Source organism: Danaus plexippus, chromosome 10, assembly GCF_018135715.1.
Source record: "Danaus plexippus chromosome 10, MEX_DaPlex, whole genome shotgun sequence".
Lineage (NCBI taxonomy): Eukaryota > Metazoa > Arthropoda > Insecta > Lepidoptera > Nymphalidae > Danaus > Danaus plexippus.
The window spans coordinates 1010745-1036930 of NC_083543.1; the positions used below are offsets into that span (position 1 = coordinate 1010745).

At 31.3% G+C, this 26186-nt stretch overlaps 1 protein-coding gene across 2 annotated transcripts in view; it reads left to right on the forward strand.

Moving 5' to 3' along the window:
- Positions 1-26186, forward strand: part of LOC116766679 (centaurin-gamma-1A) — a 113311-nt gene that overhangs the window by 73373 nt on the left and 13752 nt on the right. The window contains exons 1-3 of one of the 2 annotated variants that reach the window (XM_032656710.2): positions 3294-3708; positions 19579-19725; positions 19985-20070. In XM_032656710.2, coding sequence (XP_032512601.1) covers positions 3552-3708; positions 19579-19725; positions 19985-20070 — 390 coding nt within the window. In that variant the 5' untranslated portion in view covers positions 3294-3551. Of the gene's footprint in view, positions 1-3293; positions 3709-19578; positions 19726-19984; positions 20071-26186 lie in introns of those variants that run through there. The other variant, XM_032656709.2, reaches the window with a different exon arrangement.

The following is a 26186-nucleotide window of genomic DNA, read 5'->3' on the forward strand; positions in this document are numbered from 1 at the left end:
TTTATCTCTTGATTTTTATTATTACCTGGTATTCATTTAATCATTTGTCACCTGTAACCGGGTGCATATCGTTAATTTCTTTAAAGAAGCAGACTAATTATTTTAATTATCATAATTAGTACAAAATTCCACTAGTTACTACTGCATAATTGTTGCGTAAAACCTAATTTACATAAACAAAGCTACATTTAATGAAAGAACAATAATATACGTCAATATTAACTTGATGGTTATGACGTGTCAACTGTTTTTTTGGAGCAACAGTTAGACTTGATATATGTAGACGTCATTTAAACAAGTCTATACTCATGTTGGTGACATGTCGTAAAATCTTTCATTGGTCCAACCAGCTATTAGAAGCGGTCTTTTGTGCGAAACGTATCAACTGGCGTTGAGTAATACACTTTGATGAGTCCTCGTACTATTTCTAACTTCTTTTGTCCAGACAGCACTTAACTCATCATTAGTTTACAATTTGTTTAATTACTTTTTATAAGCTACCCCTTTTCTTTGGTATCATTAAGCTTTTATTATTAAAATGTTGTTATCACTGACGCCATAGACGTTTTAGTCTGTTACTTTTCTTTAAAATTAAAACTTTTTAAGTGATGCGATAGTCTGTAATCTGTTAGAACATAAGCTCCGTTGCTCGTAATCCCTAAGTGAGTTTGAAGTGAGCGTTAAGCTTGGAATGATACAAATAAATATGTATATAATCCACCTTCTCGCCCACAGTCCACCCAACTATCAAGTTTAAAGCATTTTAGAAAATAATTTATATAATTGAAACATGTCAGTAAATCCAGCACACAAACAACGTGGTCCGCCCACGAGGCATCCCACAAGGTTGTACTCTAGTTCCTATACTTTAATGTCTATATGTTATTGGCCGAATATAAAAGGGACCATAATAAAATTTAATTTGTCAGTTCCCAGCAGGTAGACTACCTCTAAATGTAGTTATGAATTCAGATAGACAGATTGTGTGTTAATCCAGGTCATGTAGATGTTTGAATTATATACTAAGTGTATCATATTTATATAGATTATACACTCTAATGTTATAACAGGTTAAATTATTTGTACTATGGAATCTACTGCCATATCAATAAATATTGTGGACTGTTATACAATCAGAGGCGGAAAATTGCTATCGCTGACTATTGAAAGGAAGGTTATCACGAGCCACAGCTCATGGTGATATGGTAACCGGTTCGATTCCTTATCCGGATGTGGGAGGACGACATTCTCAAAATCGGGATAAATAATTAGTACCATATTCGTAGAAACCGGCTTAATAAAAATTCTTTGTAGATAATAATGAACTTTCGTATGAACATCTTCAATTTAAGACTGCGATGGTTAGCCGTCGGCAGCGTAATTAATATTTGTTTTTTTAATGTAAAGGAAGTTCGAGAGGTATGTAAATGTACGTACAATTATAATGTTGCATGCAACATTCTGTACCAATTATTTTGTAAGAACAACACGTACTGGACTGCACGAAACTCACGTCTGAAACACATTTAGACAAATCTGCTTCAACAACAATTGCAACACTGTTGAAACAATAGCAGTTTAAATAGCAAATGTGGAAAAGACTTTACTTGGCGAACTCAAAAACTGGAACTAAAGAATATCATATTAAATTAAAGTTACTGGAATGCAGAAGTTTAAAAAGTAGAATCCAAAAAATATATGAAACCTTATATGTATAAAATATAAACAAAAATTACGGTCTAAAAGAAAAGAAATTTTCTTTAACTAAGACTCCATACTATATTCTTCTGAAAAAGACATTGAGAAGTAATAAAAGCAAATTAAATTAACAATAATATCGCTATATATATACATAGCTGATGTTCAGCTTAACCTCAATGTGGGGCTAGCTATGGAAGCGATAAGAATTTGCACGATTCCTCGCTAAGCACCGACATGAGATATATAAATGGCTAGCAAACGCTAGTGCCTCTGACGTATTGACTCTATTATTGATGAGAAAACCGTAATATAATAATCATATTGTTATTAAAAAGGTTCTATAGTTGTATATGCATCGTTTCCAATTCCTGGCAATATTTATATTTTAGCAAAAAAAAAAGTTTGGAAGGTATTTTATGTTAAATAGACTACTTTGTTCTTGTTGCTTTTAATTAAATATTATTATATCTTCTATTAAAAAAAAAACATAAAAACTGTCTAGACGGATTTATGGTTGGACGAAACACATAAAAAATCTAATTTAAACTATTTTAAAAACAAATTTCAGTAAATATTTCAGAGCTGTTTTCTTATAAAATATAACATTTCTATACACTAGACAAGTAAAATGCAAGGAAGCGCAAACGAGCTACATAATTCATGATCCAGGAAGTAGAAAGGCTTCGAAAGCGGTGCATGGAATATTAAAACAGCAATATCATATCCAAAAGGAACCGCTCCAGAGACACGATGACCTGCTTCCAGGTGTCTCTCACAAACATGAATATAAAGCCTCCTTACGCGACTTGACACGAACTCAAAACACTATGGTACATGTTTAACTGTCATTAAGAATATTCCTTATTAATATATAAAATTGACTTTAAACTCTTTTTTTATATAAAATAATAAAAAACTTATAGAATTACGCGTAAGATGCGTAAGTCATGGTAGTTAGTTGAATTATCAATACGTCAGTTATTACGCAACAATATCATTGGCTCTCTATTTATTGTACATAGTCATCCTTTCCCGCATATTAGGTAATTGTCACATTGTTCCTACGTCTACATATTTGCAGGAGTTTTGTTTTTATCTGATAAAATATTTGACTTTCTACCATGACCAAATAAATTTAACGAGAACTAGATTCTAACGTTAAATATTAAACATGATAAGGCAAAACAACTTTAATATTGAAATGTATTGAACATTTCTGGACACGTAATTTAATGGGCAGTCGGATTTTTATAAGGTTATATTTTCTGACGTAAAACATTTTACAAGGAATTAAAGAAGTTATAGTTCAAAAGATAATAATTTTTAGTCAAATCGAAATGAAAATCAAAAATATTTTTTCTATAATCTTATTCAGACGATCTCATACGGAGAGAACAAAGTCACACGTAAATACAAACAGTATTGTGTTTAATTGTAAATTTATCTTGATGTATATAACTGATGCTTTGTTTTCAAATATCAATATTTACCTCGGTAATAACGAAAGTATTAAAATTTTCTGATAAGAGATAATCGTGGCGAGCGTTGTATCGCGAACTCGACTGGCAAGGCTAAAGGCAGTCCGCGTTCGGCCTTCGGAGGGGAGAGACGCGTTGAAATGTATCGCAATAAAGTTTGAGGGCTTGTGGTGTTCCTTATATGGCGACGGGATAATTGTCAAGCCAGTTCCGAAACGTGATGTGATCGTGATGTATTACAATAGACTGTTTGTCGCCGTTTAGGAGTTGTGAAAACGTTTTAAAACCGCGGAAGGAAATACGTTAAGTCATTCAATTGGAAACTGTGTTATTAGCTGTTATATAAGTAATGGATTGATTTTGTTGATAAAAATGTTGGCGGTGAAAAACTTCTTTATGCCCGAGAAGAGGGTCGATTCTCCGAGGTTCTCCAGGATGCCGGAGGCTCTGATGCGATCTATAAGACGGAGATCGCTAAGAGTCAAGCGTACAAAGTCTCTGGTTCTGGTTAACGAGAAAAGGAAATCCGGTGAGTGGTACAGGTTACATAAATATAAATAATGTTACTACATCCTTAAATTAATACGATAGAAATGTCCAACATGTATTTTCATATTATTGCTCGTAAAATTTATGAATTCTGGTGCTGGAGAAATGCCTTGTACCAGCACCTTGACCTGTTTTCATTAAACGTAAATTTTATTTAAAGTTTTAATAAACATTAAAATTGTTAAACTATTATATGTGTATATTTATTATCTGTTATTTCTACAAATATATATAATATATGATGATTTGTTTGTTTGTTAATATCGTCGTGTCGTTAATTAATTACACACACTGGGTACACACTGGGTATAATCATGATGTTAAATTATAATATGATATATAACATTTTTATAATTAATATAACTGTATACTACACATAATTCTGTTTATTTACTATGTATTTTTATTACGTCATCGCTATATAAGTACTGAGATGTAAGTTCTGTAATTTGCGTATATTCAAGGTCAGAACGTGTATCATTTAAAATTGTCCACAATATTATGGAAGACTTACCATGTCTTAAGTTAAATGTAAAATACAATTGCAATATTCTAATAAAGAATATGTAAAGAATATGTAAAAAATATGGTTTGCACAAAGCATTACACACTAAGTGAAGCCTATTACGCGAGTTTCATTAATGTCAGCGGATTCAGAGTTTCTAAGATGTTTTAAGGTTAACAGAAATTCATTCAAATTAAAGTAATTATATTATACGAAATTAACTGGTAGAATAGAATTAGAGGATATTTTTTTTATGAGATCTAAGATTTTCGCGAGTTTAATTCATTTAAAAGAATATTTTTTACCTGTATGTATGTAAAAATATATTTAGACTATTGTGTATACGTGACGACAATAATAATATCAGACAAATGTTTGTCTAGTTGTCAGTTGATTTGATGACGTCATTTCCACTCAAATCATAATTCAGCATCTTCTCATTATGTCAATACTCTACATTTTACTATATTTCCAATATATAATATATTTATTGCAAGCCTCCGTGCTCGTGATTGATTCGCTAAAGCTTTTGCAAGGCACGTTCTTCCAATATTCCTGTCTGCATAGCTTTCAACATTTCAAATACTCTTCTTGTGATAACCCTAAATGTGTCTGTTAAACATTTTTTTAGGTAAATTCTTGCTTGTATTGAATTACTAGTTCGAAGAGTTTTTACAAAGAAAAAGTGTTTTCCAAACGTCTGATTTCGCACAAATGATCGTATTTTAAGATCAATTATTATTTTTCTCTAAATATGGCGTTAATGAGTAAACTGATCTGTATTTCGATTAAGATATTTTTATAAAACCATCTTTCACATTTTGTAATAGTTATCCATATAAATCTTATTTATGTATCAATTCCGCGTAAATAAGAAATAATAAGGTTCCTTTATTCATATCAATTCCACCATTTACAATCGCGCTGATAAAATCACATATTAATATAGTTTTAATGTGCACTAATCGTGGCGGTTACGTGTTGGCTTTCAAACGGTTACCACTTAATTGGATTAAAAAAAATAAAACGTTTCCCTCCAACCTACCACCTACCTCACTACGAAACAACAAGCTCGTAATTAAAAATAGCACCTGCCTAGTTTGATACTGTTTGAAGCTTTATTTAAGGTCTCATATAAGGTGTATGGAATCTACATAAAATTCCCATATACGCTTATATTGAAAAGCCGGAACATATTTAATTTGTACGAGATGTGAATATGTCAGATAAGTATTATATAACATTGATGACTCAATTTATGTAATTTTTTTAATACTATTTGTTTTAGTTTAATTTGTAGAATTAAATTTACTATATCATTGCAATAAACACTCACGTCTCTAAGAAGACGGAAAAATGTCATCCAAACGAATGCTATAAATGCTATCTGTGGTATAACAAGATATTCCTTAAGCGATCATTTTTTAATCGAATAAATCTATTTGAAATTTAATTTTGTGCATAAATTTTATAATTCCATTGTTTCTCGTAGCGAAAGTCATAACAGAAATGTTCATTACTTTATTAAGAGTAATTATACTATTTATGTATTTTCGTATGCATTTCAAAATATATGTTATAGATATTACAAGTCCGTAATAGTGTTATGAAAGCCACCCCCCTAATATTTTTATACGTATGAGGGCTATTTTTTTATCATTTGTAAATTTGTACCATAATAAATTAAACGAATTATATCTATTTAATTTTTTTTTTCATTTATGCTAACAAAAACAACAAATTGTAACATTCATTATCTGTGCAAAATATGCCATTAGATTTATTATCTGTGGCTATAAATCAAGATTGTGACATACATTAATTTAATTTAAATTAATATGTTTCGACGGGTCTCTGGTGCTATCTGAAACTGGGACATATTTCCTTGTCGGGGATAATTTATCAATTTATTTTTCCCTAGGGAAAACCTTAGGGAGATGGTTGGATCTTAATAATATGAAATTTCAATAAAAATATGTTTTGCTATTATTTGTAAACAAATAAATAACAATTTAAACAAACTTATGACGCAATATAATATATATATTTTAGATCTTTAATTATTTTTGCATAACCTTGTTTTTTGTTTGAAGTCAGTAATAAGAGTAAATACGTCTTAAAACACTAATCCTTAAAACAAATTTAACAGTTGTTTGCATCACGTAATCAGACAACTAATTACTTAATTGCGACTGTTAGAGACATTAAAAGTTAACAACTACTTGTAATTCATTAGACGAAAATATATGCTTCCATTATATGAATGTGAGTCAAGACTTTCTGGTTCTTTACTTACAATGAAATACATTAAAACAATATAAAAAGTCTTATTTAATAAGAACTGGTTAAACAATTGCTTATCAAACGAATTAATTTCAATTGTTGTCGCTACAGACGGCCGAACTCCGCCGATATTGTAGTCTTTGATAAAAACATTCATATTTAAAAATAGAACGCGTCATCGCCGCCATTTTTGCAAATATTCTCACGTGAACGCAATTTAATATTTCAAGATTATTCAGAACGCGTTCTGTAAATGAAATGAATGAAATACTTATCGTCAAAAAATTGATATAATATTTATATTAGATGTTATATTTGGCTGTCCGCCCGCGCCGGTCCCTCTACCTAAGAATGGTGTGTTGGATAAAATCCAAAATCTCTCGACACGAATGTGCATATCGCTTCTTATATTTGTTACCTAATTTATAATTTGGCATAACTTGTATTTTTAAGTTGCATTTTCTTAAGTATTTTAGTATAAATATTTTGCTGTGTATTGTATACAACAGTGCCTTTATAACATATACGTTCTAAAACGTTGAATGACTTTCAGAGTACACAGTGCAACGAACTCGCCAATCAATAATTACTCTCCTATTCTTTGTCTGAGTGATAAAAGTTACGATTCAGCTTATAAATATTTTAGTTTTATGATTCTAAAATTTAATATTCGTTATAAGGTATTTCATTATTCAATATAAAATTGACCAATGTACGTCGTGTAGAAAATCAGCTCAAATAATTGCTTATTATTAAATTACTGGTACTTTTATTCTGAACTCAACAGATTCTTTTTATGTCCCAATACTTTGGCTGTAACGTGAAATGTATGTCGAATCTGTGTGTTCCAATTATCTTATGATTGCATCTGAATATTGGACGAGATGGCACGCTGAACGTTCAATTCAGACAAATGGAATTCAGCCGATCGTGTCATCGTTGTGTCCTTGGTGCTGAACACACGTGCACTGCTTTAACTACACAAACGATTCGTTTGTCATTAATACTATAAATAAAATCACTTCCAATTAAATAATGAAAAGAAAAATTATAAAAATTTACCACAGTGACATAAATATACAAGGGTTGTTATAGAGAAGTACGCAGAGAAAAAGATGAAGGCTCAGTTGGTAAACGATGTAGTTCAGGCTAATGTAGTTCTCAGACAACATTATTATAGCTAACCCTAGCTATAAACGACATAATTTAAGCTACCAATTGTTTCCTGTCACGCCTATTATTTAAAGGTTATATCGAAAGTTGCGAAAGTTACACGTTCCGTATAAATTCCTTTAACGCCAGGTTAAAGGAAAACGTTGCAAGACACTCGTTTGAGCTGTAATATATGATTTAAAGGCATATTACTGTTTTATATACCGTTGCTTATTTTTTTACGTAGTACATGTCTAAATACCTCTTATAAGTATCATTAAATGTGTTTGTCACGTAATTTAAATGTAAATCATATTATAAACATCTGTATAGCATTAAATCAGAAGATTGTATATATATTTTTATAGCTTAGAACGTATTATTCTGAAAATGGTACTAAAATTAAGGATTCATTTAAAAGCCATATTTTGAATAATTTTGCGATTTATAAAATACGTTAAATTTGTTGTATTAAATCATTTTTTGGTATATTTTCAACATATCTGGTTCAAGTGTACCCAAAGTTGGCAGACTCGAAACTAGGTGAACTCGACAGGCTCTTCGACGTAACGAGATCCCGCCGCTTCGGATTTCCACAATTTAAAGACAAGGAGCTGTTATTGAAAAGGTTCTACACGTATTAAGGCCAGGGGATTCAATTTGAGCTCAATTAAGAGCGACAGAGCATCCATTTTGGATGGATATTTTATCCCCCAATGGTCTATGCCATGTTTTTTTAATAGTAATAAAATTATTTTTAAGTATGTCTTTGTTACCATCAAAACATTAATATCTTTATAGTATGTCTATATAAACTATTCCATTAGGAGGTATTTATAGTGTTTCTCTAGAGCCAGCCTTTGGCTCTGTGTTTCAAAGGAGTTTAAATTTTAACATCAACTTCCAGTTTCTACGAGGCAACATTTTACCGTTCGTAGAAAACTTACTCCCACAAGAAATATACTTTAATTAGATGAAAGTTCACTGAGATGAGAGTTTGACGGAAGTGGAGTTAGCTGATCAATTCTTAGAATAACTATAAGATAGTATAAACTAATTCAATGATCGTCATAATAGTTGTTTCGTGAAATATTTCTATATAGACTCTTTCATATACCAATAAAATATATTTGAAATAATAGCAACAAAACTCATACAAAACTCTTCATCTGCGGTCTCGTTCTTCTTGGACTTATCGTCTTCAATAAACTGTGGCTTGATAACTATCACATGCTCTCATTCTCAGGTATTTGAAAGATAACAGCGAGATCAATGATCATTGGAGTGTCAAACTGATAACTTATCAGATGTTATTCTAGGTATTGCAACGATGAAGATTAATTTGGGTTCAATTGTTTCTGACTTTACGATAATTAATTTATGAATTATTGAACTTTGATTCAGCACGAGCGATATTTGTTAGGGAAAATATTATATAACTTTGTAGTCTAGGAGTAAGTATGATCAGTGAGTACGGACAACGTTTATGTACTTGAGAATTAACAGAACAGTGAAACCACACCCTTTCTGATGTAATGTGTTCAGTAACGGTATCAAAGCTACGATATCTTGAATGCTGACTCACTCATCACTACTCATATAATCTTAACCGATTAGACTATTTATTTCATTTCATTATTTATTCCAAGTTATTTTCATTTACATATCAAGCTACTTTGTATAATTAAAAATTTTATTCTGCAATTCTAATTTCAACGACGCCGTATTGAAAAAAAAAAAAAAAGCCGCGATCGTTCCAATTTTCTGGATCTAAATCCAGATACGGTCTGTGAAATGGAACGGTTGGTAATCAAGAGGCTGTACCGCGCCGGAGGAGGTCGCTGAGGTGACCCACATACAAACTACAATGTGATCCCGAGAAATAGAACGGAACATATTGGAATCCATACGAATATTTGGAGCGAGTTATGCTCGGTCGCTCGTATACTCGCCGTACATAAAGCGCAGGCGAATACCAATACATTTTTTATCATATAATCGTTTACGTAAACGACATTGTATATTTTTTGCGTGTTTCCATCGAAGTAGAGGACGTCCGTCATTACCTTTTTTAGGACTTCACCCGAGATGAATATACCTTAAGTGAATTTTACGATTGAATTATAATTTAAAAAATTCAAAAAAAGGTGAAGGTTCTTCGTCTGTGCTAAATGAATATTTTACGTTCACGCGGAGTTTCAATATTAATGACACGATTTTAAACTCTCTTTTTAAAGACATCTTCAATGTTAACAGAATTATCTTAATACATTATTATTTAAAGTCAATATAATTTAATGTATTTACTCAGTATTTTTCAGTTTCGAGGAATAGAACTACTTCTATATAAGATTCAAGCCTGTAGTATTCAAACCATAGTTATAAAGCAAAGTTTTGTGACAAAAAACGTAAATGTTGGTACTTTTATAATTTATACACTGTCGCAAATAGTGTTGTAGTGTCACATATAAAGATTGTTTTGAGCTTTATAGTTATGAAACGCGTATGAATCATGTATCCGAGCGGATGGTGTCTCGAGTCCAGAAAGAGGAAGTAGGGTCGCCTGGGAAACACGTACATATATATAAACATTAAATAAAAATTATTTCAACTATCTATTTATATAAGAGTTCAGTTTCTAAATATGAATTCTTCTTTTCTTTGAACTATTTTATGAAAACATATGAGCTTTCATTTTACGGAGTTAGTTTGAATTTTTTTTCAACTACAAGTGAACCGTACAAGCAATGCACGCTGACTACAGAGTGGATCGAACCTATTTACTACAGCGGACATTAGATTACACTCCCCAGTGATGTGACTACGACATATATTTAAATATAAATATTTTTTATATAAAATCAATTACTTCATACATAATAAACATAAGAGTATATTGTAATTTATTGAAGTTCTTACGTTTACTTGTTAATATAAAAACTTGATACATTTGTGTGAATTAAGATACAACTAATACGGGTGTGATTTATATATCTATATTTTAATTATCTATCCATCAATCGATATCGGTCTCCTTTCTGTCCCATCCCTATTCCCGTTCAATACATACCTACTTCAATCTGTGATAGTTTATTCAGAGCGTTGCTCGCTTTTTAATGTTAATTTATCATTCGTCAAACGACACGTCTGGTACCTCGCCTTTTATAGCACTCTCCAGAGACTCGGCCGTAAATACTTAGCGTATAATTATATATATAACGACATATATTTTCTAAAGCTTTCTATATTTTTCTATTGACATTTCTCTTTTCTTGCAATTAAATTAATCACGTAAGGTTATATTACAATTATTTGTCCGCTTGTGTTCTTCAATAATTAATTGTCTTTGAACAGTATTGCCAATTTAATAAAATAGTTATTAACATTTGGTCTGGCTTTCTGTTTGTTCAGATTAATTACTATTGTTCTAATTCTTATTAATCTTCGTAACCGCTAAAAAGATTTGTCTGGTAAAATACGAATGACGTTGTGACACAGAAATTCGTAACATCTTAATGATTGAACTAAAAAATAAAGACATTGAATTTTTCCACTCAATTTACAATTATATAATAACTAATAACGTGTTCCAGTGAGGAAATTTATTATAGGAATAATAAAAATACAATATGTGACGTAATACATTAGTTTGATGAGAATATTCCTCTTATCCGATTAACTCCTTCTTAGAAAAGTATATTACTACATAATATTTTATAAAGATCCTCCTGATGTAATATTATTTTCTCTTATAATCCGGATACTAAGAAAACCATATATATATTGCGATTGTATTTTAGATTTATTGAGATGCAATATGTATTTTTATTACTACGATCAATTGTTACCTTCCTTACAACTATTCAAGTTTAATGTCTAGTATATAGGTGAATCATGACCTGGATGGATGAAGTTTTATTAATATATAGTTGTGTTGTGTACAATATTGATGGTGAGCACGTGGCGGGACGGAAACGGACATCGTTTGTAACGCGCCGCCCGCACCGAACGAACCGCCTTCACAGAAGCTCTTGTGAGGACTGTTATTAAATATTATAATATAGTTGTACAGATATAGCTGTGCAGATAGTTATTTAAAAGAATTTTCTGTACATCAAAATAAGCTATTATACCAAAAAAAAAGTTTTTATAAAGAAAGTTCGAATGGTATGGATTCATATATTAAAAATAAAATAAATTCTATTAAATATTTATGATGCAAGGAAATGGGCGGCGCCGTCAAATGTTATCTTAAGTGGTTGGACTCAGTGGAGAGACGCGCAAAAAGACTTCGTGACGACCACAACTGGATTAAATTTTGTCTGTTCAGCCTTCAGCACAGGTGAAAAGTACACCAATCTCTCGCTATAATACTCTCGAGAGTGTATACGCTTTAATTCTTGCATTTCCTTTCTATCACCGAACTACACGACGCACGGTGGAATCCATCCTTTCGTTGTAGACCTTTCCCGCATCCAGTCAAAGCGATACGATTACTCGATCCTCAGACTCACATTAGAGGATTGGAAAAGTTGCCTGCGTCTGTGTTTCCTTCGAGTTATAATTTGGACGTCTTCAAGAGAAGGGTGGTTAGACTGTTACTGATATAGTGGTTTCAGAATCAACGACTTCATTTTAACCTTCCCACAGGTGGAATCACAGTCAACCGCTATCCAGTCGAAATTAAAAAATATATATTAATGATAATAATATTGAATTTGTTATGGGGTCATCAAATAATATTATGCATATATTTTTGTTGTAATGTAAACTTCGTGGGAAGTAGTATTCCTATGAGCGCATTCCTCCGTCAACCGTTGTCTGTTTTGCCCTTTAGCTACAGATGTTCGTAACTGACTTGACTCTGACATTTATACTTGCGGTACTTTAACCACAGCTTAGGTATTGGAACTAGTCAGGGGCCTGTGTACACTGTGAACATTTTATAGGACTGTAGTATTCTTAGTATAGACATGTAAAAAATGCCCTATTTTTTGAGCTATACGATCGTTATATTCAGATCAAACCACAGGCCAATGGAAAGTCTGTGAGGGCTTCAAACATTTGTTATGCTAATGACACAACAAAGAACTCCTTTGAGATTCCGTAGAGCGAAACCGAAGCCAATTATTCAACTAAGATTCCATCCGTCAAAATTAAAAATCAATTGCTTCTCGTGTCACCACAAAAGCTTGCAGAGTGGGCCGGGCTCGATTTATTTCTTATTCAAAATAAACAAACCATCAGAACATATGATTACGAGCGTGCGAAAAGCACCCCGTTGGTTTTGAGAAAAAATATTGTGGGCGTCACCATGGCAACCGATAAACGACTTAATGATCGCATTCAGATGAAAAACATGTAATTATATACACTCCCGTGAGGTCGAGTACAAGGGAGAGGTAAAGAGATGGGAATTCAATCGATAAAATATGAATCAACTACCTGGCTAACATTATATATGTATGTTTCAATATGATTTTTTGAATATTAAAAGTTATATTAATTTTTATTATACTTACTTTCGCTTCTCACTATAAAAACGGTGTTAGTTTTTAATTTGTAAACTAAGACAGACAAACAAATGTAATTATTCCCTTACTTATCTAACATGAAAAATAAAAAAAATATTCTCTCATTTGACTATCACATTCAATCAGAATAAAAATAATCGTAAAGCATGTATCGAGATTCTGTTTGTTCGACCTAAAGTATCGATATATAATAAAGTCACAGCACTGCCATGTTAAGGACTTCGTAACATCCTAAAGATGTAATCTATTCGCAAGGGATCGCACAATAAGATGGCAGATGTACCAGCTACCAACAGGCAACAGGCAACAGGTAAATCGGAGCAGATGTCTGTCTGTATAGTGTATTGTTCGTTTTAATTAAATTACTGCGATACATTCCATTACTCACACAATCACTGAGCGCTTCTTGAACTATTCCATCGAGAGATGCCTAATACTAAGGTGTATATTTAAATAAAACAATATTTTAATATATATTTTGTATAATCTTTACGATTCACTCAATTTAGGTAAGATTTTAAAGTTGTATTGACTTTAAACACAGCTGTTCCAAAAATTATTATATTGTAGTAGATATTTCTATAGAATGTGTATTTATATTAATGTAAAGTCAGAAATGTACTCAGTAAATTAGTACTCAGTCACTGAGTCATAACTGAGCTTTGATTTCATTATTTTAATACGAAAATGTTTACTCTCGATATGACCTTCAGTGACATTTCGTTTGTTATGAAAGTTAATTAATTTTGCATCAATGAATAGTTTTAATTATCTTTTCAATTTTATATTAAAATTTGTAACAAATAATGTTAACTATATATTTTTTATCCTATCAAAGAAAGGGTTGAGAAAAAATCTGTATCGAGCGAGCGGTGAAGCGTTAAATAAAAGTCCAAGGGTTGGCAGCTCGGTTTTCCATTAAAATGCTAATGTAATTATCAATAAAAGTCGCCTTAGAAGGTTTAATATACATTATTTTTACGTGATACAAGTTTCATTTTTATTTAAAGCTCTTAAAAGATAGTATGTCGATATTTTTATGTGATGTTGTCAACCCTGAACGCTGTCGAACTGTAACCAGCTAGTTTCGGAAAACGGCTTCTTAGATTTTGTTCGCAAAAAATAACCCGCAACCGTTACTCCATGAAGGTTTCTCTTAAACGATGTCGCGAGAATTCACTTGTTTCAACTAATATTTAGATACAGTATATTTTAAAATAATCGTACCCCCATATAACTACAGTTCGAAATACTTATATAATATTACTGTAAATTAACTTACAAATTACTTACTGTAAATATTAAAAAATATACCTAATTTTTTCTTAACTAGAAGACCTTCATCTGATCTTTTTATTTACCATAAAAGTAAATAATCAGATCTTAAAGAAATGCGCGTTAGCATAATTCGCTTCTAAATTGTCAGCAAAAATATGAATTTTACACAAAAAAGTTCATAAATTATTAAATTAATATACATATGAACTAAATAACAGCAGTTTCTATAAATAACATTGTAAGTATTGTAACAGTAATTAAATGTTATACTAATGTAAATGGTTTTAATGGCGCCAGCAGCATTTCACAAGTCACGTAACGACAGTGACACATACCATCATATACGGCATTATTTTATTTTTATTTTCAAGTGATTCATCGTTATATTTAAAACGTTAATATAGAAAATACTGTTTACTGCTTGTATGGTAATGGATTGGACTTAATAAAAATGAAAGCGAGAAATTTTATAATCTTATTGAAAAATATTTAATAGTTGTTTCACAAATATTTTTCACTAAAGACAACGTTCTTACAATGTTTATTACATATTTTAAATTATAAACATTACGTAATTGATTAAAATTGTTACTAACATGCTTACGTGTTCAAGATGTTTTCTGCCGTAGTTTCTGTTACCTTGTATAGTATCGTTAGACATATATTTATTTAGGAGAAAAATATAATTTTTCTCTTATTTATTCAACTTCCATTAAACAAATATTATCGTGAATACGTCTCAAGCTGAATGTTAAATATGTCTAACTGTCTGTCGTTTATTTAAACTTCGGACCTTGAATGCAGGATGTGTTGGACAAATGATACAATTGAAGGGAATAAATCCGTGAAAACTTTAACGTTTGATGCTCGCCGTGACTTGAATGGTTTCTCTATATGGAGCAAAATACATCTGCCTCCTATTTTATAAGAAATAGACCACCTCACCACGTACAATAGACTAAACACGACGCACGATTGTAAAACTTATCTCTCCTTTCATAAAGACTGTATTTCCATACCATATATAATTCGCGGTAACAAACACTGATACCAGTCTTGAAGTGGTCGCCCGCTGTGATCTCTTTACAAAAATAACACAATGAATAATTTAAGATTTATATACGTTAATTTATTTGAAGTGTGCGTAATGCAGCCCGGGACTGTTAGCGTACGGCGTTAATGAAGACTAATTATTTGATCAGCTGTTTATATTCAAACGTTTTATTGAACGAATTGAATTTTATGAAGGAACTCCTATCTTATGTTGTTTTAGATAAATTTAATACAAAGCTAGTAGGTAGTAGGCAAATACAAGTGCACTCACGAAATTATGCCATGTTAAAATTATTTTTTATGACGAATGACTCCAAATGACTTCAACACGATTTAAAATAACCGAAATTATGTGTGTACAGACTCTTTTTATATGTACATATATATAGCTATGTTAAATGTGTATATTTTTAATTATTTTAACGTGATATCTATATCAAAACACTCACGTTAATTTCAAGAATATCTGGACTTAAGGAAAATTTAACAAGACTTTATAATCAAAAGTAATGGCTTCCAATATGTGTTGTTTTACCTATTATTTTAACATGGTTCACTGTAAGTAGATCTCCCATTATGTTTCGTATAAAGAAATATTTCAACCAGGTATTCACGAATATTAAAGTTCGATTTAACCCCAGAAGCCTTACAATACCGGATTAGGCTGGTTAGGGATTAAACCAGCCTTACACGACTTTCACTCGGACCGGAAGGGCTGCTTGCTTTGTTTCCTTATTACGTAGATTTTCTTAACAGTATATTTACAACAGTTTCGCATTATTGAACTCGATACGCATAGTGTCCAGTTTCGTTCGAAAACCTACGTTAGTCGTATCACGTGCGAAGATCTATTAGTTAAAAGTGAAACTTTCTGTATGTAGTTCAACGATGCGAACTTGTCTTAAGTTATTTTGTTAATGTTCAAAAGACCTTTAATAGTCCGTTACATCTTATTACATTACAGATCTTATCATCTCGATCTAGATGCTAGACCACGAACCGGTCGCTGGGTCCAGTCACGAATCTTAAAAACATCCCCCAAATAGTATTTTCAAAGATCTTTATCTTACATGCTAAAAGCTTTTCCTTTTCTCAGCCGGTAATTCTATCCTTAGCTCTTTATGAACGTCTCGACAATCCATAGATCGCATTATGGAAATGATTTAATAATGTTACGCCTTTTAGATTTGATTCAAATGTATAATGGTTGGATTCTCTTTGTATCGGAGATCTCACAACAATTAAGAGGTGCAAAATGGTGCATTTATTTTAAACAATTCTCTTTTCATTTAATGCTCTCTAAGATTTTAGCGTGTACCTACACATTTGAATTGAATTAAGCTTTTCGGAAACTATGCGATTTTTGTTGTTTTATACATGACCTCGAGGTGTCATGGAGATATTTTCATTTCGTCTGCCCGTTATCACAGTTTCTGTAAAGGAGCCCAATCATGGATTATGTAGTGCTAAAATAATAAAGAACGCGCAGTATCTGATAAACTTAGTTACATTTTTCATTGTTTCGTTCTGTGAAAGGTCGAATTTTGTTTTTTTTTTTTTACAATCATATATATATTTGTACTCCACCTAGACCAAACAAATTGTTGCTTATAAAACAATACATGACCTCAGCGCTGTTCAGAGCGACCGTGACTCGCCCGAACAAAGCGTTTCAATGGCAGAAGGTCGAAGCGCCAAAGCTTTGATTTTATGTCTAACGATAATTTTATATCGATTAAAGTCTACATTCATCGGTTCGATTCACATTTACCGATTTCTATTTAGCAATTATTACGGTTCCCTCTGATATTTAACATCGATTTTTATATGAAAATTGCTGAATGCTATTACCATTTTATGTATTACTTGTGATGGGAATGTTCATGACCTATTGATCCGTACAACTCTTCTCCATCAATTTATCTAAGGATGAAACTATGGCTGGGATTTGTAATAGTTATAGCAATCATTAAATTTATTATAAATAATTTCTATTTACGTTTTAATCGTGGATGTTATAAGAGATCTTGTGCTGGCGCCTTATTAGATAAGTGCGTGCTTTACTCCGGCTATAAATGTAATGGTTAGCAAATGCACTAATGAGTAATTTCGCGCTCGGTCGACTGTTAGAATAGAATTTGTCTTAAATAAGGCAGATGATACATTCGCGACTTTCTTAAGGTCGTGTATATAATAAACTTATAATTAATACGTGTAGATTATTTTGTTTTAGTTTTGAACAAGTTTATACCGCATCGATCCGGTTAAATCCGGTATCGCCTGTTACTTTTATATGATGAGCAAACTCGTTACACAAAATTCACTGTATACCTACAACAATACAGAAGTCACAAACACGTGGTTACACCAATTAACATACATCATTAGCTATTATATGAAATATATTCCCGCAGTAAATTAATTTTATTGCCATCTAATAAATCAGAGTGTGAAGGACCCCTGGCCGGGGGTCGTTAAGCATTCATGAGCCGATCCATCCCGCCCCTTACTCCGCGGCCGACGGGTCCGCGTGACGTTGTTAGCTTTCGAACTACTATTTAATCGTTCCATACAGTCAATAAATTTGTTTAAATATTTATACAATACGCGTTTCATTCGAAATTATTTACACTTTATACGTTGTTAATGATTCTCATCTGTTTGTAGTTGGTTTGTGGTTTATTGTCTGTATAAGTTAAGTGATGAATGTCTGCAATTATGATTTGAAGGCACGGATTTCAGTGGAATTCCCTTAGTCTATTCCCTCACACGATTGGCCAGTCACTAAAGAAATATTGTTATGTTTTCTTTCATATAAAATTATATAATTTTTTATAATAAACAACCACTTAAGTAATGTAATAAACAATGCGGACGAGGACGCGGCTATCAGCTAGTATTAAACATTTTATTCGGCTAAACTAAAATGCTTTTTAAAACAGGGTTGAGATTGCTCGAATTTTGAAAGGGATGCGAAATTTATTTTTTCAGGAATGTCCAACATCCAATATCTAGTTTTTTGAAACAAAAATAATATTTCATATTAATTTTATTAAGAGGAAAAGTTAAAAATACATATGAGTTGATATTTTTGGTTCGATATTCATTCAACAATAATATTATGAAATAACTCGAAACTGTAATTTAAATATTATTTATTTGCTCTTAACGTATATAGAATAATATAAATGTCATAGTAACATATTTTTTGTCTACCAATTACAAAAGTAACGAATAATTTTTCATAACTATTCGTTACTTTAGTAACAACTATTCGTTATCTTTGTAACTAATACATTCCCATAGTATTTCTCGTCCGATTATCTCCGGTAACTCTCTAACGTCCTAAACTTCGCGACCGATTCGAACCGGCCATGTTAATGTAATATTTTTGATATGGATATGAAATAATTGAAAGTTACAGGTTTTATTACGTGTTTGCGTGTTTATTGTATACGTGCGATGGCTCGTTCATGCCTTAACATTTATTTTTCTTTCAAGCGAACCATTCCTTTCATGGAATGTGATCATTTTCCATTATATACTTCTTGATCATTGAATCAAGAAGCAAGCTTGACAAATGACACTTGCGTAATGTGCGGACGCGTTAAATTTTTTGTCTCGTAGAAAGTAGAAATCTTATATATTATTCGATCTTGATGTCTTTTATGATTTTCTCGTTTGCAACTTGTGAACGACTCTGTCAAATGATTTTGATTATTTATCTCAAACATTTGAATTTATTACGTCATTAACAATGTTTGAACGTAAAACTTCGTGTAAGCCAATTCCCATCTCTCGTTTCAAACACATTAGCGTCCGAATAGTAAGTAATCGCAAAGCAATTACTATTAATTGAATGGAATTATTTCGTGAATGGACGAGCAGATACCATTATACTAACAAGTACTTCTATCGCTCCCATAAGTGAGATCATTTCGCACGACATATTATAACAAGAATTATATTTATAATATTAATATCTGGAATACTGAATAAGACTTTGAAAATTACATATTTAATAACCATATTATATCTGTTCCAGATTCCTTCGTTAACAGCCAGGAATGGACGTCATCTCGTGGTGTGACGGAGTTAAGGGTGGGTGTGCTTGGATCACCTGACAGCGGCAAGTCGGCGCTGGTGCATCGATATCTCACGGGGGCCTACATGCAGGAAGAAAGTCCAGAAGGTACTATACGACTTTGAGTAATTTGAGTAAAGCGCCCTCTATACGAAGTATAGTATACTATTGTAGACACAATGCCATCTAGTAACGAGTAGATAATACCGTCCCTAGCTTATAAAAAAAAATTAAAATACATTTCAACAGATGGCGCTTTTCACCGTTTTTGTATCATGCTATATAAATAGCCTTATTAAAAAATAATCGGTTTTCACTTACAACAATTATTTTATTGAGTTTAATATAAATTGAAAAATCGTTTTAGGGGGTCGTTTCAAAAAGGAGGTCATCATAGACGGCCACAGTTACCTTCTGCTTATCAGGGATGAAGGCGGCCCGCCCGAGATGCAGGTGAGTGAACTTTTACCCTTTAGCGCCCTTTAAATATGAATGCATTATGTGTTTAGGAGTACACGAGATAGTAATTAATGAAGACTTTGCCCGTCTGTAAGGTGAGTCGGCGACCTCTCGATGATACGATACAATTCTATTTATTTACGAACTATTATCAAAATTATTTTTGTTATTTATTTAAATATTTATTCTAAAATAATATATCTTTAATGTAAATTGTACTACAAATTATGATTTCAAATCAAATGACACTAAAATATTCCATTGATCTTGTTGGAGACACTGTTTTCCGACGTTTCTCATACATCGCTTATGAATACTTCAGAGAACAATTAATTTACGTTAGTAATGCACTCTAGTTGGAGCGGAATTGTTCAAACATTTAGCGGACTCGAGGAGAATATTGTACTCATGTCTCCTACCACGAGTTTTCATCATTAAACTTAACATTTGGTATCAAATTTTTATCCTCATACCGAAAGTTATAACTATCGTGTTAGTCGATTCGGAAATGGATTTATTTTAAAAGTGCAAACTCGTGGTAGTTGCACGTAGTTGCGCCCGGACTGCTGACCTACTCTTAACAACGATTCGTTAATGATTAATCCGTGGGATACTTACATAGGGATGTTTTTATTTGATATACTTAAAAACATGACTAATGAACATTATTCTAGGTCTTACTTTGATAACAAGAATTTAGTGCTAATCAAAAGTTTGGCAAAAATTAACTACATTAAAAATATTATAATTAAAATATTTTTTAATATCATAATCAAATAGTACATATTTTTTCATAATAAAAAAATGTGTTGATTTAATTTGATAATTACTTGTGTGTGTTAAATACAACTTTAATAACTTTAGGCAACGTAAAATTATTTATCAACTTCACTTTACACATTATGAAAAGCTATTCTAAATCTCATTCAAAAATAAATATAGTTTTTATATGGAAGTTTGGTTATTTTTTATTTTTTTTTTGTAAAGTCCGTGTAATATAGTGCAGGGGAAACAGTTCCCCGGGAAGTCGCTATCGATTCCCGCTATAAAGGAGCGCTGAGTTGATGTCTGTTTTATATAACATACGTTACCACAACGTCCTCACCCTTATAATCTACTTTTCCATCTATAATCTACGAGCCCTTAGCCTTTTACGGCTGCTTCTGTAATGTACGGAACTCTGTTACGGTGAACGTTTATATATGTACTTTAACGGCGGAGATAAAATGGAATATTTTACTGTGTTTGAATTATAAATAAACATTATAGTTTAATTTTCGAGATAAACCTCAATCTTAATAGTGGATTTAAAAGTATGCGAACTGTTCCAATGATTGATAAGTCAAGAAAAAAATATTAGTTATATTAATTTTTAAATACTTGTGTAAATATATTTATATTAAAGTTTTTTTTTTTTTTTCAAAATAAAATATACATATATGCAATTTATTTGATTCATGTAATATTATTCTAAATACGATAGTATTCATACATACAGATACAAGTTATCTAACTTATATCAACAATATGGAGGTCACTCATCATTTGTAAGCACAAAAAAAAATGTTACTCCGTCGATCGGATCTCTAACAAGGATAACATATTGCAACTATATTTTAATAGAACGTCGGGATGTAAGCGACATCTGGTTGGCAGCTTAATTATGTATGAATACTGTGTAAAGATTGTTTTCAGATGAGACTTATTTTTATATACACTGCCCTCAAAATACGTGTGGAATAAACATTATCCGTTCCAATATGAATTTATTTTTAGTATGATGAACCGGCAGTGTCTCCTCGTGGTATATTCAATAATGTTAAAATAAGTTGCCATTACACAATATTAATTAATTAGTTTTAACATTGCCAATGACGTGCCATGAGAGTGTTTGTCGCGTACCCGCTTAGACTTTTACTAACTAATACTGATAGTACTATTTTTGTTATTATTACATGTGATAATTTATTTTATATATTCCGTGCTGCTCGTGTGTGAGCGTGGGTCTTGATACGTTCGTCCAGGATGTCCGTGTTAGTTTGACCCAAATTCTTATGTTTTGTTAAGTGCTATTAATTGTAACATTTTAAAGACCTAACTCGGCTGATGTCACTTTTGTCGCATTACCTATTCACTGACCTTCTGAATTTACACGTTCAGATTATGAATGTGTAACGATTGCATCGATTAAAATATTGATTATTGAAAATGTTAAGAATTTCTGTTACAAATAAAATTTTATGACCCATTAGATTTAGCAGATACAGTTCAGAAAACATAATTTTAAGGTTAATTTTACACTTGATGAATTTTATCTTTAGATTTCTATACGAAATATATGCTCGAAGATGTTGGAACGGTTTTAATTCCTCCATCGGGCTTACACTGAGGTGGGATCACACAAAACATGGATATAATAACTATTTCGTATCAGAGAATTCTTAAAACGGGTAAGAAAAATTTTCTTATCAACCAAGAAACGCAGCAGAAAGTAAAAGCCTTATGCACATCCGGTGATTTAGTTAAACTGAACCGAATACTACTTTAAACAAAATTTCAGTTCTTTAAATGATTTTAATGTCAATTAAATCTTAATAATTTTTCGATATTTCAATGAAGACATTTTATTTAATTCCGAAAGGTTTCGACAGTGTGTGAATTAAACTGTATGTAATTTGCCAAACAGCAGCTTGCCAAAACTCAACAATCGTCATTGAGTATTGTGATGTAGGTCAAAGATTTATTAAATATAAAAAAAATTACAGCACCATAGATTAATTTTAAATTTTTACAGATTCAGTTTGTAAATAAAATAATTATCGTTAAATGAAACTAATTTTTAGACTTGGATTGACGGATTATTACAATTAGAAAGATGTTTTAAAAATAACACATAGAAGTTGCTTATTACATTTAATTTACGCATCAAAAGTAATATATTTGTAAAGAAATTATGAAGAAAGACAGGAATACGTAAATATTATTCATAAACCATATTGAAAGAGCTTTAGAACTTGTTATTATTAATTTATAAAAGACCAATATTGAAAAGAAAATTACGTTTCAAGGTTGTCAAAACAGATATAATGTGATCGGAGTTCGTAAGCTGCCTTTGGTTTCCGTAAGATCATTTTCATCGTAATAGACGGCCCTGCATGAATGGGGTTTAAATGGGCCAGGTCCGAGGCCTGAGGTGGGATCCTCTGTAGACTGCTCCGTATTATCTGCCTGCGGTAATTGCGGCCTACTTCTCATCACACACCTCATAGACTGAATCATACCTGTTATTTTTACTCTAACAAAATACACATATAATGTGATCGTCATTTTCAATAATGTTTCCATTGAAATTATACATTATCTTTGCTCGCAGATTTCGTTCAAATGTGTTTTGTTTCAATTACGTGTCAGATAAAAGGTTTTAAATATTGAAATCATTCTTTTTTTCATATTAAACTGTATATCTTATATTATAACTTACTTATATGAAGATTTGTATATTTAATATAACCTTTGTATGCAACTGTAACGTCGCTGCAAGCGTGATAGCGGTTGAACATGTAGATTTATTTTTATAATGAAATTCATACGTAACGTCCTATAGAGAATTGAATGTAATATATAAAAAATGAAATTTAAAGATATCTATCAGATAAGGAGTAATCTTTGTGTTATTAGAGCAATACAAAGATAAATCTTCATCCAAATTGACTAACAATTATTGAACAAACACACACATACACAAACGCACACACATATATTATAGTAACATTATCTTATATACGACCTTTTTGTGACAAGAGTCTTGTTTGATAAAGTAAACTGTCGCCTTTATATCGATTTTAACGTGAATAATTAAGAAGCTGCTTCCATCCAATCATTATTATATACTGTGTGTTATTGGTTAAAAAATTTACACTATGTACAAACATACATATAAGTAATAGGCACACAAGGACAAAGGCAGAAGGTGTAATCTAAATGATTTTTATTCTTTATAAATCGTAATGTTATTATTCGAAACTGACAAAAAAATATATATTAAATGCTAAAATAAGTTTTCTATATTATATACGTTAGTGTAATCAGTTTGTCAGACGCCATTTCGTCGACCGTTACAGAGGAGCTTAATAAGGAATGTGTAATACATGGAATTAAAGAACGGTCGAGGGTTTAAATCAAAGGGAAAATGTACAGCTTACAAAATAATTTACAAGGGCTGGTAAAATATCAAAGAATTGTTCCGTTTGAGCAACAAAAATATTGTTTTACCCTTAATATTGAAAATAATATTTTGAGTACCAAGAAAAGTGTTCTTTTTTTATATCTCAATTTTTTTTACGTTCATTTATCTAATTATTTTAATCGTTTATATAACAAAAAGTATACATATTTTAATTTTTCTAAATACCTTTGATACAAAACCCTCATAATATTCATTGATTCCAAATTACAAATCGATAATGACGGAAAGCTTTAATGCTCTGCCTCTATATCGTTGTCCAAATGTGTTGCTACCCCAATAATTACCCCGTATTAATGGTAATTACTTTCAGGGTTGATGTTCGATATCTGGTAATCGTCGCATTTTAAATGATATTGTTTTTTTTTTTCAATAACTGTAGAAATGAACTACAGCAATGAAAAACTTGAAGTAAAAATCATATGTTAAAAGTTTTCATTAATTTGTAGTGTTATATTTTTTGTTGTTATTGGAAGGCGGGAATCAAGGCAAATTCAATTACCATCTCAACCTTTATAATTTATCGATCACGTGCCGTTCATACTATTTTAATCCTTAAAATCATAAAGATAAGGTCTACATCGTTATTTAAATTAGCTGACCCTTCGTATGTCACGCACGGCGTCAGTTCGGCGCCAAAAAAGCGAAGTTTTGTTTGTTTTAAAATTGATCGATGGCGGGTAAATCGTAGACAACATCTACGTCAAGTGGTTTAGGGTAAATGACAGATGTAACACAGTCCCTTTACAGGTACAGTCCGTGGTACTTAAGAGTTAATTATCACAGTTTTATTTGTACATTTCTATACAAAGCTACATAGTATCGATTGATGAAGAGTACTGATTACAATTCTAATAAAATAGTTTTAATTATAAGTTGCGAGTGAATATATTCTGTGAGAATAATTTGTATGTTAAACCGTATGCTGGGTGCTTGGTTTGTATGTAATTACAATCTATATTAAAATCTCACTAATATTACAAACTAAACAATTTGTTGCTCTTTCAAAAGATGAGTAGTGAATGGATTTTAATGTGACTTTCCAATTATTTAACTCTTTCATCGAAATAACATACGGGTTTTATATATTCAAAAATATACAGTGCCAACCTAAAAACTATATAAATATGTTCTATGAAGTGACGCGACATAGACGATATGGCTCTGTCGTTTGGTCACCATATATGTAAATTAATCTTTAACAGAGATCGTTGTTCCTCTTTCACTAGATTCTTAAATGGATAAAGACGAAGTAGCGTGGAAAAGTTAGTGTGTACTCTATGATAATAATAAATAATATCAAGCAACAATCGTTAGTATGTAATGTTACTGTCTTGTTTAAATAAAAAGAATTCATTCAATGTAAATCTACAGTAATAAAACAATATGGCTTTATCTTGTCATATAAATTTGATAATCACAGATTTAGAACGTTTATAGTAGGTAGGTACTCATAAAACGGAATTATTCCTATGAAATTGCGTTTCTTCTACATAGGAAGGAATGCGTCTATACTATATTAACGCAAATAAATAATTTATATTAAAATAAGCTTAAATATTATACATTTGAAATCGTCTCATTAACATGTAGACATCTGTTTTAGATATTTTCACAAATACACAATAAAATGCTGAGCTTAGCTAGCTCTGTTATTCTCAAGTCAACGCTACATATAATTATTCATAAATTCTTCCCAAGAACCTGTTGTCTTTGTCACCTCTTACATCGGAAAGTTAGAATATTTAGACATAGTACGTATTTATAGTGTACAAAGTGTGTGACTATAGAATGTGTTGTTTTAAAAGGCTTCGTTATTCATCACAGCTGATTGTGACAAGATAGCTATCATTATGAAAGTAATAAT